The 12,979-nt window shown below is 43.7% G+C and overlaps 1 protein-coding gene across 1 annotated transcript; it reads right to left on the reverse strand.

The window, feature by feature from the left end:
• Window positions 1–279: 279 nt before the first annotated feature.
• LOC121933657 (slit homolog 2 protein-like) lies at window positions 280–1,350 on the reverse strand. Its single transcript, XM_042473641.1, has one exon. The coding sequence runs from the start codon at window positions 1,348–1,350 to the stop codon at window positions 280–282; it is 1,071 nt and encodes a 356-aa protein (XP_042329575.1).
• Window positions 1,351–12,979: the final 11,629 nt, after the last annotated feature.

Here is a 12,979-nt window from a genome sequence, read left to right on the forward strand (position 1 = left end):
AGTCAGGGGCAATAGGAATGATTGTTCTTAAAAATTGAAGGGTACCATGTTGGGGAAGACTGATGAAGACTGTCCAGAGCAGTGTTCAAAACAGTCACGTTTTAAAAGTATAACTCCCCAGCAAGGATGGCCACTCCTCTAGAGGATTTTGAGAGCTATAGTTCATAACGTTCCGGGCCACAGTTATGGATCAGAATAAAGCAGAATGAGCAGAAGTCCATTTTAAAAAAAATAATTTAACAACCCCTCCCCACCACTCACCCACCCCACCTCCTCACTTCATTTATCTTGTGAGTCAAAAGGGCCTTCTGACTCATTCCAGTTCTTCTCCTGGTTCTTCTTCCTGTTCCTTTCTGCCATTACGATTGCAGCAATCACTGTCACCAAGACAGTGACAGTGATCACAAGGACAGTGGCTGTCTCTGCCACACACAACTGACTATCCACAGAAATGAGGGGAGAGCCAGCAAGTTGCCAGGGGCTGGCGCAGGTGATGTTCTCATAGTCATCTACGTGGAGGTGTCGGACACTCATGATCTTGCCAAATACCCGCTGGAGGTCACAGTCGCAGGCCCACTGGTTGCCCGCAAGCTGGATGTGGGTGCTGATGGTCTGGATGTTCAGAAAGGTCTTGAACTTGAGGTGGATGAGCTGGTTGCCTGTCAAGCCCAGCAGGTTCATGTTGTGCAATGAGGTGAACGCTTGCACCTCAATAAGGCTGATGTTGTTGTTACTAAGCAATAGGACTTCCAGGTTTTGGAGCATGAAGAAGAAGCCATTGTGGACCACCGCAAGCCGATTGGACTGAAGATAGAGATGCCGGAGTCTGGACAGGCCCCGGAAGGTTCCCCTCTCGATGGCAATCACCCGATTGTGGCTCAGGTCCAGCTTTTCCAAGTTTTCCAGATACTGAAGACTTTCAAAACCCAAGGATACCAGAAAATTGTGAGCCACTTTGAGGTCCTTGAGGGATGTCAGGTCATCTGAGAAGTCATGTGGCAGGCGGGCAAGATGGTTGTGGCTGAGGTCCATCTTCTCCAGGAAGTTCAGGGACTTGAAGGCTTTGGGCCAGATCCGGGTGAGGGAATTGTGGGACAAGAGGAGGATCTTCAAGGACCACAGAGCATCGAAGCATCCTCCTTCGAGTCCACTCAAGTTGTTGTGTCTCAGGTCCAGCATCCACGTGTTGTGAGGGATACCACTGGGGATATGGGGCAGGTGCCGAGCATGGCAGTCCACAAAACTGGAGGACTCATAGCAGAAGCACCCATGGGGGCAGCCTTTGGAGGTGTGGGCTGCAAGAACTGGCAGAGAAAGGAGAACTAGTACACACAAGGACGAGGATGACATGTCCCTCAGGCCCTGATGCTGAGAGAAGATGACTTTTGCTATGTCTCCCAAACACACAGGAATGAATTGGTCAGGAGGGAATGGAGATCACAGCACCAGCACTCCTCAGAGAGATCGCTGTCAGCTCCTGGGGATAAGAGAAGAGAGAGTCAGATTTCTTCAAAGGAACCTGCTAACAAAGAGCTCTTTGTCAAGTGATTAGCTAAGAGCTTCCTTGGATTTTAGCCTTGGGAGGACAACAGGCAACTTGAGTGAACAGGAGAGAAGAGATCTGACAAATCAGATAGAGGCCTGTAACTGGAGCGCAGCAGCAGCAGCAGCTTCACTTTTGGCATGAAATGGTGATCATATACACTTTTAGTCTCTCTTTGTGTCTCAGCTTTCAGCTTCCAGGTTGGTTGGGTTCTTGACAGGACAGACAGCATAGTGCCTCCCTGTTGCTGTTCCGGAGAGAAAAGGTAAATGACAGAGAAAGCATCATTAAACAGTGGAACTCGCTGCCACAAATTGTAGTTCCATCTGTCAACTTGGGTAGCTTTAAAAATAATTTGATATATGCATGGAGAATGGGACCATCAATGGATGGGAACCAGGATAGCTACACATCACATTCAATGTCAGAGGGACTGCATGTTGGCAAGGCACATGAGATGCTGTTGCATCTGGTGGGCTTCCAACAGGCAATTGATTGGGAGCAGTATGGTGGGTTAGACATGTTCTTGGTCTCATTCAACCAGGTTCATTTTATTTTGTCAGAAGCCAATAAATGGTATATTTATAGTGGAAGACACTTTGACTGCTAGCCTTAGTCTGCCATAACAATAGCGTTCATTTATTATTATTTAGAGTGGCAGAGAGCATTTCTCTTTCTCTCTCTCTCTCTCTTCCTTTCCTTCTGTATGTTTGCTCTTTTTTCCCTTCGCTCAGTCACTTTGCCTTGAGACAGAATCAGTCCTTGCACTAAAGAAATAGTGCAGGGGAACACAGAAAACTTTGGCCCATCTAACCAAGACTTGATAGGCAGTGCATCTCCACAGTTTCAGGTAGGAGTCTTTCTTATCTATAGTTAGGACTGTTTGACATGACACAGTTATAGTGCTATGATTCCATTTTGGTGAGTTTTCTGGCTGAGAATTCTAAGCATCCAAGGATTCCATGTGATGGAACCATGGCAGTTAAAGTGGAATCATAGCACTATAATTGTGTAGTGCAAAATGTCCCTGGGAGACCTGCAATTCCTTGGTGGCCTTCCATTTAGCTTCTGAAATCAGACAAGATCAGGTGTCTGTTCAGTGTGGTACATCTGCCAACAGTCAGGAAAATAGGTGCACAATTTACTTTGGTGTCCATTTATGCTGTAAATCACATGTAGATTACTTTTTTTTTCTATCACTGGTTGCATTTCTTGGGAGTATTGTTCCTGCACCGATTCCAGAAGTGGGGCAGAAAGCTCAGAAACTTTTCATTTTTAAACTGTTGTTGTGTGCCTTTTTCCGACTTGTGAAACATAAGTCATTTCTGGTGTATGGCGACCCTATGGCACAGCTATCACAAGGTTTTCTAGGCAAGATTTGTTCAGAGATGGGGTTGCCTTTGCCTTTTTCAGAGGCTGAGAGCGTCTGACTTGCCCAAGGTTTTAGTGCCTTAGTGGGGATTTGAACTACAGAGTCATAGTCCAATGCTCAAACCATTACACTAAGCTGACTCTCAACTTCCAGAATCCAGCAGCCATATAAACAAGGGGTTTCTGGGAACTGTAATCCCCCTCTACACACACACACACACACGCAAAGAAATTTTGCAACCGATAGTTGAAATGAAATGTAACTACTGTATTGGCACAGTCAGATGAGAGTCTCAAAAGGGAGATAAATTCAGTCTGTGCTTATTGAGAGGAGTGTTGTTGGCGTTGGTTGAAGGAGAAACAGGTTGACCTTCCTGTACCTTTCTTGTCTCCTGCTGCTGCAGACGGATTATGGTAGAGGCAAAAGCCGATCAGCTATTGACTCAAACCCTCCAGCTTTTTCTCACATCTGGGATGTTATTAATCCTGAAGAGAAGAGCTGCTGAGCAGGGGCAGGGAGCAACCCAAAGGATGCTCTTGGTCTCTAAGACAGACATGGTACAAATGAGGTCAATGTTGTGTAATAGGACTGTTTTGGGTAGCTGGGGTTGCTAGTTTAAAAAAACCACCTCAAGCTTGGGAATTTGAAAAACAAAAACAAACTACAACTCTCAAAATTCCCTAGCCAGCAATGACTGGAAGATTCTGGGACTTGTAGTCCAAACATCTGACCTTCCCAAACTCTAAAACAAACTATGCCTACTTATGTTGTGGATCAGAAAGGGAAATGAACAACATGTGGAACAAAGCAAAAGCTCCAGCGAAGGGCACAATCCTGTGATAGATGGAGCAATTATTCCATTGTTGTTGTTGTTGTTGTGTACCTTCAAGTCATTTCCAACTTATAGCAACCCAAAGGCAAACCTATCGGAGTTTTCTTGGCAAGATTTGTTCAGAGAGAGTCACTCTGAAGGTCACTGGCTAGGTTTCCATGGCTGAGCAGGGATTCAAACCTTGGTCTCCAGTGATAATCCAACAGTCAGATCATTACATCAACTTGTTAACTTTGCCTGCCCTTTTCTTTGAATGCCTCAACTGTATTTTAAGTGCTCAAATGAAGTTTTAAATTGCTGTGATATTAGAAATTTGAAGGAAATTTTCACTGGGGGATTTGAAGGGGACCCAGGCCCTGAGATCTGATAACCCTAGCAGATAGATCTCTTTTAACCCTGTCACAGCCTCACTGAGAACTGAGAAATGTTTATCATCCAACATGGCTGTATATTCCACCTACGGAGTAAGTGATGAGGTGGGTGGCATGTTGGCATCGCTGGTTCTGGGGTTCTGACCTTGCATGGCCAGAGTGAATACTAGAAATGACTCCTGGACCTTTAATGGTTGTGCAGAAGAGGGAGACATAGCTGTTGTGCTGTGTTAGTAAGGAACATCTCTACCTAAAGGGATCTTGCAGCACCTTTGACTCTGAGTGAAAGTAACATTTAAAAAATCCATCAACCAGTGATACCTATATTTGACCAACCAAAATGCACAATATACTTTCAAAGCTTCACTGGCTTCTTCATCAAGATGTTAAAAACCATACAGGAGGGGGGGAAATTGAAGATGTTAGTCATAGGTCTGCATTTTGCTGCTTTTTGTTCTCAATTCAAATGGTATCTTTTGCAGGCTGGCACCTCCTCCTTCTGGCCATGTGACTGCAGTGCTAGGAGATTCTCGAAGCCCAGGAAATTTAACATCCATCTGCAACACAAAAAGATACTTCCTTTGCAATATCCGATATGTCTCCATTTTTTGTGAGGCCACAAGCCCCTTTGTCAGAGACAGAGGAGAGGACAGTGAATGTCTGAGAAGGCTTCATGCTTTTGCATCAGGAAAACTCTGGGTGGTGTTGAGGTAAATCATGCCAATGCAGTCCCAGTTTTAGGGAGTAAAGGTTTTATCTCTGTTGGAGGTAGAAACAAAGAAATACCCCTCCATAACATCTGAATCGAGAACAAAAAACAGCAAAATGCAGGCCTATGACTAATATCTTCAATTTTTCCTCCTGTATGGTTTTTAAGACTTTGCCTGATGAAGAAGCCAGTGGAGCTTTGAAAGCTTGCAACATGTATATTGTGCATTCTGGTTGGCCCAATAAACTGTTTGGTGGATTTTTGATATTACTGGATTTCCTATATGGCCAACACAGCCACCCATGAATGTTTTGTGTGAAAGAAATGTATTCAGAGGTAGCCATGTTGGTCATTCAGCAAAGTACAATAACATTCAAAATCCACAGTACCTTTATTCATCTATTTTGTGTATATTCGTTGTCTGAATAAAGATATCAGTGTTTTGTGGATTTTGGATGTTATTGTACTGTATGAAAGAAGCTGTAGCATCAGCTTTCATAGACAACATCCTCAGATCCATGGAATGAACAGATGCCCAGGCAGGAAGGACTTTTATAGACTGTATAAATGCCCATGGAAATGCAAAACTGATGATGAGGTGACAAGTTCACTTTTAACCATAGCCATTGAGGGACAAAGGCAGGAGGAAATAGTGTCAAGGTGGGTGAATGACCATGTGAATGGTGTAGGGAGTTTTGGAATGTGTTGTGTGCAGGCTGGGAAACAGAAAGGAGCTATGTTAAAATGGCTAAGAGAGTCCAGTGTTATAATATGTGCAGTGTGCTAGGAAGCCATTGTCTTTGTTCAACCCACTGTTGATGGATAGGAGTTTGTGAACACAGAGTTTATCAGACAAGGGAAATTGGAAGTATAATCCAATGGCAATCTGAATGCAATCATTGGGTTTAACGTTATTGTGGGATAACCCACTACACGCAAATTCGGGCAATGGGAAGTCAGTCCGAACGCAATCATGTGGTTTCACATTATTGCGTGATAGACTGCCACACATAAATTCAGGCAATGGCATGCTATTTTCAGGCAATGGGAAGCCAGTTCAAACGCAATGCACATTCATGTAATAGTGCTAAACTAGCGACTTTAAGTGAATGCGTTCTTGCCCCACTTTCTTTTCATTCGAATTTAAGAGAAATTCCTCCCATTTGATAAACTCCCAAGTCTAATCCAGCTGTCCCTTTGCATACAACCACTAAAGGTACAGGAACTCTCTCTGGTTTGAATCTGGCAATCCTACTCTAGCATCAGTCATGCTGGCTAGGACATAGACAGGGAAATGCCCAGAGCCAACCAAACTTTGGGCAGATATGGCTTGGTACGGGTTCCTGGGAGGTCTGGCACAAAGCTGGCACTCCAACAATGGCCCTTGCACTCATACAAAGGGCTCTGGACTTTTCTGTAACACTCATATAGCCCCAACCAACCCAGTCTTAATTTAGTATGACTTTCAAAGAAAGCCAACAAAGTACACAAAAGCAGACTGACCAGTGATCCAAGAATGGCAAACTACTTCTCTATTTGCTCCGAAATACTGTAGTTATATTTTATACCTCAAAGTTTGAATGGGTGGGGGTTGCCAGATGGAAAACTTGACAGAGCTCCTGTACTTTCAATGATTATCTAGAAGAGGGAATTTCAGCAAGTGTTGCTTCTCACACAACCAGGGGACAAACAACCCTTTCTGAAATTCCCTCCCCAACACAACCATTAAAAATTCAGAAGCCTATTCAAGTTTTCAGTCTGGCAACCCTAGGAGTAGGGAGATCTAAAAGGTCATATATTGCTTTTTGTTTATTCTAGGAGGTAATCTACTGGGTTGTATTTATATTTAACATTGTGAGTTTAACAGCTGGTCCATAGGATTAATGGGGGGGGGGGCAGAGACTAAACACAGGACAGCTGTTTATTCATCCAAATTTAGGTCACTTAACACTTTTAATTCTAAAAAATTCTCTTCTAGTTTTGTAACACCACGGGAAATATGCCAGGGTCACAGACCATCCTCTGCTACAGGCTTAGAGAAGGACTGGGAACATCACAGTATTAAAATTAAATACCAAGACAAGATGCTACTCAGCCAGAATGAAAGGCATTGGACTGAAAAGCCTCATGATTTCAGTATGTTACCCTTAGGACACATGTTTAGGATTGCAAGCCTAAGGTGATGTCTAACTCTCACTGAAATCACATTCACCTGTGAATAGATCATGCCTCTTAAAGAGACAGCATAATGCACTGCCAAAAATATTGGTCAGAGGTATAGAGAGGGGGAAATGAATGCAGATATTAATCACAACAACCATCCAACATGGAGAACCCAAAAATGCAAGAGGATGTTTTTGATCCATATCCATTTTAATCTCCACCAGGGACAGCTTTTTTTGCAAAGCTAATGGTTCTTAATCCTCCGCCCAGGACCAAGGCAACCAAAACATTTTCATTACAATGAGGAGCAATATAGTTTTGCTTGGGGAATATACATATATGTATATACATATGCACAGTCAATTGTCAGGACTGCAACTAAACAGAGAGGTTTTGGATCCCTCCCTGTAAGCCCTGGTGCCACTACATTACAGTATTGATGTTGTCTTAGCCATGAAAAATCAAGGCTCATGTCACAGATCATCTCTCATTCAAGGAATACCAGGTGCTGTAGGCTATATTTCTGAGGATGGAACTGACAAAAACACCTTTGAGTACTCCTTGCCTAAGAAAAAATGATGAAATTAATTAATTAATTAATGGGCTTGGCGTAAGTCAACAGGCCACTTAAAGGCACATACACAGAGATAAAGTGAACCTATCATGAAGTTTTCTGGACAAGATTTGTTCAGAGGAGGTTTGCCTTCCTCTGAGGCTGAGAGAGTGTGACTTGTCTAAGTGGGTTTCCATATCTGAGTGAGAATTCAAACCTTGGTCTCCAGAGTCTTAGTCAAATGCTATAGTTCCAATCCATTGGATGGAGCCATTGCAGTTAAAGCCCTATCAAACGACTTTTTCTGTGGTGTGGATATATCCCCAAAATGCTTGCCTAGGGAAATTTTTATGCTTTCACACCAACCAGTGATTCATTCAGTCTGCAAGTCCCACCTTGACAGTGAGTTTATCTGCACATCTTACAGCCCAACAACAACAAGGTGAACCTATAATGGGGGGAAAGGGCAGAGTAGAGAATTAATAAAATAAATCAATATTTTATGCAACAAAGGAAGGAAGGAAGGAATTTACTGCTGTGAGTTTGTATCCCTGCCTGTTGTGTGTGTGATTGATTCTTCAGATATCCAGATACATTTTCTAGAAGAAAGGACATTAGCTTTTCGTGGTCTACAGCGGTGCTGCTCAAAGTGGTTGCCCCTGGTTCATTGCTGATCCAGGAGCCTCTGGCTGCTAATCCTGGGCAAATTTCACAGAAATAAAGAAACAGTTGTAGCCAAGAGGCACAAATATGGTATAGGATCCTGGCACATTCATGGGGGAAATACTGGTCCCTCCCACCAGAGAGCCTGAGAACCACTGGGTTACCAAATTACTTTGTTGTTTGGGCCAAACTAATAACAAAAGACTTCTCTTCTCCCACCACCTAGAAACTACTAAAATTGTAGCATTCCACAATTTCCTAATACATTAAAAACAACAACAAAACAATGGGAACCCATGTCCTTTGGTGCCAGCCATTGCAACTAGCATATAAAGCATGCACCTTTCCCCAATCATTTTAATAATGTCGTATATTGTTTGTACTACACATCAGGAGGACCAATCTTTCTTTTACCCCTCCCCATAAATGCACCCAAATCTTCCAGTCATACCTTATGCGCTGGCTTGTGGCCCTGCTAGGAAGGCCTCTTTTCTTTGACTCATTTCCCTGCCCTGTTCAGGTCTTCTTCTCTACTATTCTGCTGCTGGTGATGCATCTCCCCAGCAAACCAGATTGCTTTCCAGGGCTAAATGAATGCAGCCGAGTCCTAATCTCAGTTTGGGATTACAGGGGTTGGCTGTCTGGCCTGTTGCCACTCTAGCAAGTGAACTGGCCTGACAAAAAACTCCTTCTCATCCCAAGGATTGCATTTTAGAGGGAAGGAAAGAAAGAGAGATTGAGAAGGAAAGGAAGCTGCTATCACAAACGCAAGAGACAAGATGGAAGCCAAGGCTTGGTGTCTAAAATGTTTATCACACGAAGGAGATCGGCAGTTTATCTTGTGAATATCCTGGAAACATTGCATAATTACGCATAACAATTTCACATGACATCGCACAAAACTCACCGTTAAAATGGTCACAAAAGCAGGATATAGACCACCAAATAGCACGTATTCCGCACCCCCCTAACCCTAGTACGTATTGAGTACGTACAAGATGGTGGCGCCCTGTTCATACAGGTGCCGCCATCTTTACGTATCGGACGCTGAGCGTCCGTACGTGTCGCAGCCTTTATGACGTAGCGAGTGCGCCCCTGGCGCCTCGCTACGTCACAAACGCGACTCAAAAAGAAGCTCCATTTTGGAGCTTCTTTTTCGGTCCGCGCGGGAGCCGCGCCGTCTGAAGGCTCCGGCTCCCCCGCGGACCTACCGGCGGCGGCAGCAGACCGCCACAAAGCGGCAGTCTGTACCTCGCCAATGAAACATTAATGCGCATCATTTTACTTTTGGGATTTCTGCGACAGTGCATTTCCAATATTGCTCTATTTGCATGATTGCGTGTGATAATAATCAACACAATTACTCGCAATTTCTGCTTCATTTGCAGGATGCTCTAAATGTGCTTTAATCTCTCTTTAATGCCAAAATCAGCTCCAGTGTGATAAACTCCTAAGTGGGTGTTTTGCCAAAAGTGTTTTTGAAATAGAGAGAAAGAACACACCACTGGAAGGAAGGCTTAATAGAGTTATTAACGTAGCAGGCAAGATTTCTAAATGTAGCGCAGACCATTCCTATTTGTTGTGTGCCTTCAAGTTGTTTCTGACCCATGGTGACCCTAAGGCAACCCTATCATGGGGTTTTCTTGGCAGGATTTGTTCAGAGGGGGGTTATTTTTACCTTCCTCTGAGGCTGAGACAGTGTGACTTGCTCACAGTCATCAAGAAGATTTTCATGGCTGAGTGGAAAGTCACATTCTGGTCCCCAAGAGTCCTAGGGTGCATCTACACTGTAAAAATAATGCAGTTTGACTTCACTTTAAGTGATGTAGCTGTATCCTAAGGAATCTAGGGATTTGTTGTTTTACACGGTGAGTCTTGGTGCCTCACTAAACTACAACTCCCAAGATTCTTTAGGATGGAACCATGGTAATTAAAGTGGTGTCAAACTGCATTATTTATACAGTGTAAAGTCACCCCTATTAGTCCAACATTTAAACCACTTCACCACACAGGACCAAACCATTCCCATGATATGTGCCTGCCCTTCAAAGTTGCCATTCTACCCCTGTTGAAAAGATATCTGTTGCTATCATTAAAAACGTAAAGCCAGCATATAAATTTGGGGGGGGGGGGGGAGGAAGTGGGGGTTAAAAGTCCAAGATGTACCTTTTCTATTTTCAGAGGAAAAGAATAGATTCGATATGATCCTGCAGGATTGCAAAACATTCCAGTCCTGTATATGTTATGTATATACACTCTTCCATGAAGCAAGATTGTCTTTCCAAGATATACAATACAGCTTATATATATGAGGAATGAGATTGTCTTTCTTACAGTCAAGTCCTCCCTGCTAGATGCACACTAGCCTTGTTTTATAATTTATGAAGTCACAGTTCACCACTGATAAAGCATCACATTTCAGTTATTCAACACCTGAGTCCTCATGCCAAACAGGTAAAACCATCCACGCAGCATCTCATCTATTATGAACAGCCCTTTCCTGTGCCCAGTTAATCATGGCATTGTTCAATTAAGCAAGTACAAAGGTGGGCATCCTTCGATTGACAGATACCTTCACATGTGGGGCAAGGCTATGCTTCCAGCTACGTAGAACTCCACACCTTCTCAGAAAATAGGAAATTAGGATATAAAGCTATTTTTTTTCGAAGAGAGGAGATTAAACAAATTCACATCAGCTATTTTTATCTGCCCCCACCCTGTTTGGGTTAAAGCAGGGTTGGGCAACTATGGAGGCTAGGGGGGCACTAGGAGACTTGTGGGGAGTACCTCCCATTACAAGCCCCCTCCATTTTTGCTACTCCAAATGCCCATCAGGGAGGGGCTTTTTAAGAACAGGTGATGACCAGAAGTCACTTCCAATTTACATCTGGTTTTAAAAATGGCCTTTTCTGAACCTAAAGAGGCTGAAGGGCATCAAAGTGTGGCAAAAATGCCTCCTACATTCCCTAAAGGGCATTACAAAGAGTATTGGCCACTGGGAACCACAGAAACAACTCAAGATTCACGTAACACATGGGCCAACTTTTATCCACCCACCCCTGGCTTAAAGGAAGAATGAGCTTTTCAGAAGGAAGGGTAGCTCAGTGATAATATACATGAATTGAACATCTCTTTGTCTGACTGCAGTATAAAAAGGAGCTTCCTATAAAGAGAGTTGAAGAAATATAGGAAGTGTTCAGCAAGGAAGAATGACACTTTCTGTATTTCTGAATGTGCCGTGGGTCATTGTGATGTGCTAGAGACCATAGAATGCAGAGACATAGCTGTGTTCATCTGGAATATCAATATGCAAAGGAATCTTGCACCACCTTGGACATTAACTGGTCCAAAAATGTTATAGCATAAGCCTTCATAGAGTTGGTCTACTTCCCTAGATGCATGGAGTGAACTGGTGCCCAGGAAGGACGTTTATAACCAGACTGTATGAGTAGACATAGAAACCTGTGAGTATGGTGATGAGGTGACAAATTCAACTTTTTCAATGGTTCTTGAGACACAAAGGCAGGGGGAAAGATGTTGCCTGGGGCCAAGGTGGGTGGATGATCATATGAATGGTGGAGGGAGTTTTGGAATGTGTTGTATGCAGGCTGGGAAGCAGAAAGGAGATATCTTAAACTGGCTAAGAGCATCCTCATGAGGCTGGAGAGTTAACTAGTGTTATGTGTAGTGTGGCAGGAAGCTATTGTCTCTATTTAACCCACGGTAGATGGATTGAAATTTGTGACTATATTCTAATTCAGCTATTTCTCTTCCAATCTTCCTTTATAATTTGGAACAAATAGAGACCTCAGATTCAGTCCATAGTAGGGTTAGGAAAGAATCCTGACTAATATTCTGGAGAGCTCCAAGATTTGACAACACTAGGTTAAATTGACGTAGGGCCGGAGCAGACCGGGCAGCTTGGTGTTTACATGCCACTCACTTTCAAGCTGCTCAGAAGCTGGCCAGCTGTTTACACAGGGGTGGCTTCATGATGCTCTGGCAGCATGGCGTTTACACCCCGCCAGAGTGTCATGAAGCTGGCTTCCAGTTGTGACGCAGATGCAAAACCAGCTCACCCCACCCACCCACCCCCAGCAAAGGGAGCAGCTCTTTGCCACCCTTTTTACAGGTGACTTCAAGGCGGATTGGAGCTACAGCATGCTTCAAGCCACCCCTTCCACCGGTCTATTTTGGCCCTAAGTTTCTGATAGGATATAAAATAGTTATTCTACACTTTCACAGAGATCAAAGTTTGTTGTTATGTATCTTCAAGTCATTTCTGACTTATTGTAACCACTAGTCACAATAGGCAAACCTATCAAAAAGGCAAACCTATCACCAAGTTTTCTTGGCAAGATTTATTCAGAGGGGGGTTGCTTTTGCCTTCCTCTGAGGCTGAGAGAGTGTGACTTGCTTAAGGTCACCCAGTGGGTCTCTATGGCTGACTGAGGATTTGAACCCTGATCTCCAGAGTTGTAGCTCAAACCACCACACCATGTTGGTACGATGCAGCAACCTGTCAAGGGCCGTAGAACCCTTGGCATGACCTCCATTTTTTAATTTAACATCACAATCCTATAAACTTCATTGCCCTGGAGAGCTGGGCCAAAATGTCTCATTTGGAAGAGATCGCAAGTTTTACCACTCTAGACATTGCACTCCCCTTCCCCCCCCCCCCCCCCAAAATGTGTGGCAACTGCATTAATGGTGGAGCGACTGCAAGTGTTTCCAATCTACTCAGAACCAGTAAAAAAAGGAAATTATCAATGG

The sequence above is a fragment of the Sceloporus undulatus genome, chromosome 6, assembly GCF_019175285.1.
Source record: "Sceloporus undulatus isolate JIND9_A2432 ecotype Alabama chromosome 6, SceUnd_v1.1, whole genome shotgun sequence".
Taxonomy (NCBI): domain Eukaryota; kingdom Metazoa; phylum Chordata; class Lepidosauria; order Squamata; family Phrynosomatidae; genus Sceloporus; species Sceloporus undulatus.

Bases quoted from the DNA above. Each gene is read 5' to 3' on its own strand.
- LOC121933657 (XM_042473641.1), bottom strand. From the start codon at position 1,350: ATGTCATCCTCGTCCTTGTGTGTACTAGTTCTCCTTTCTCTGCCAGTT.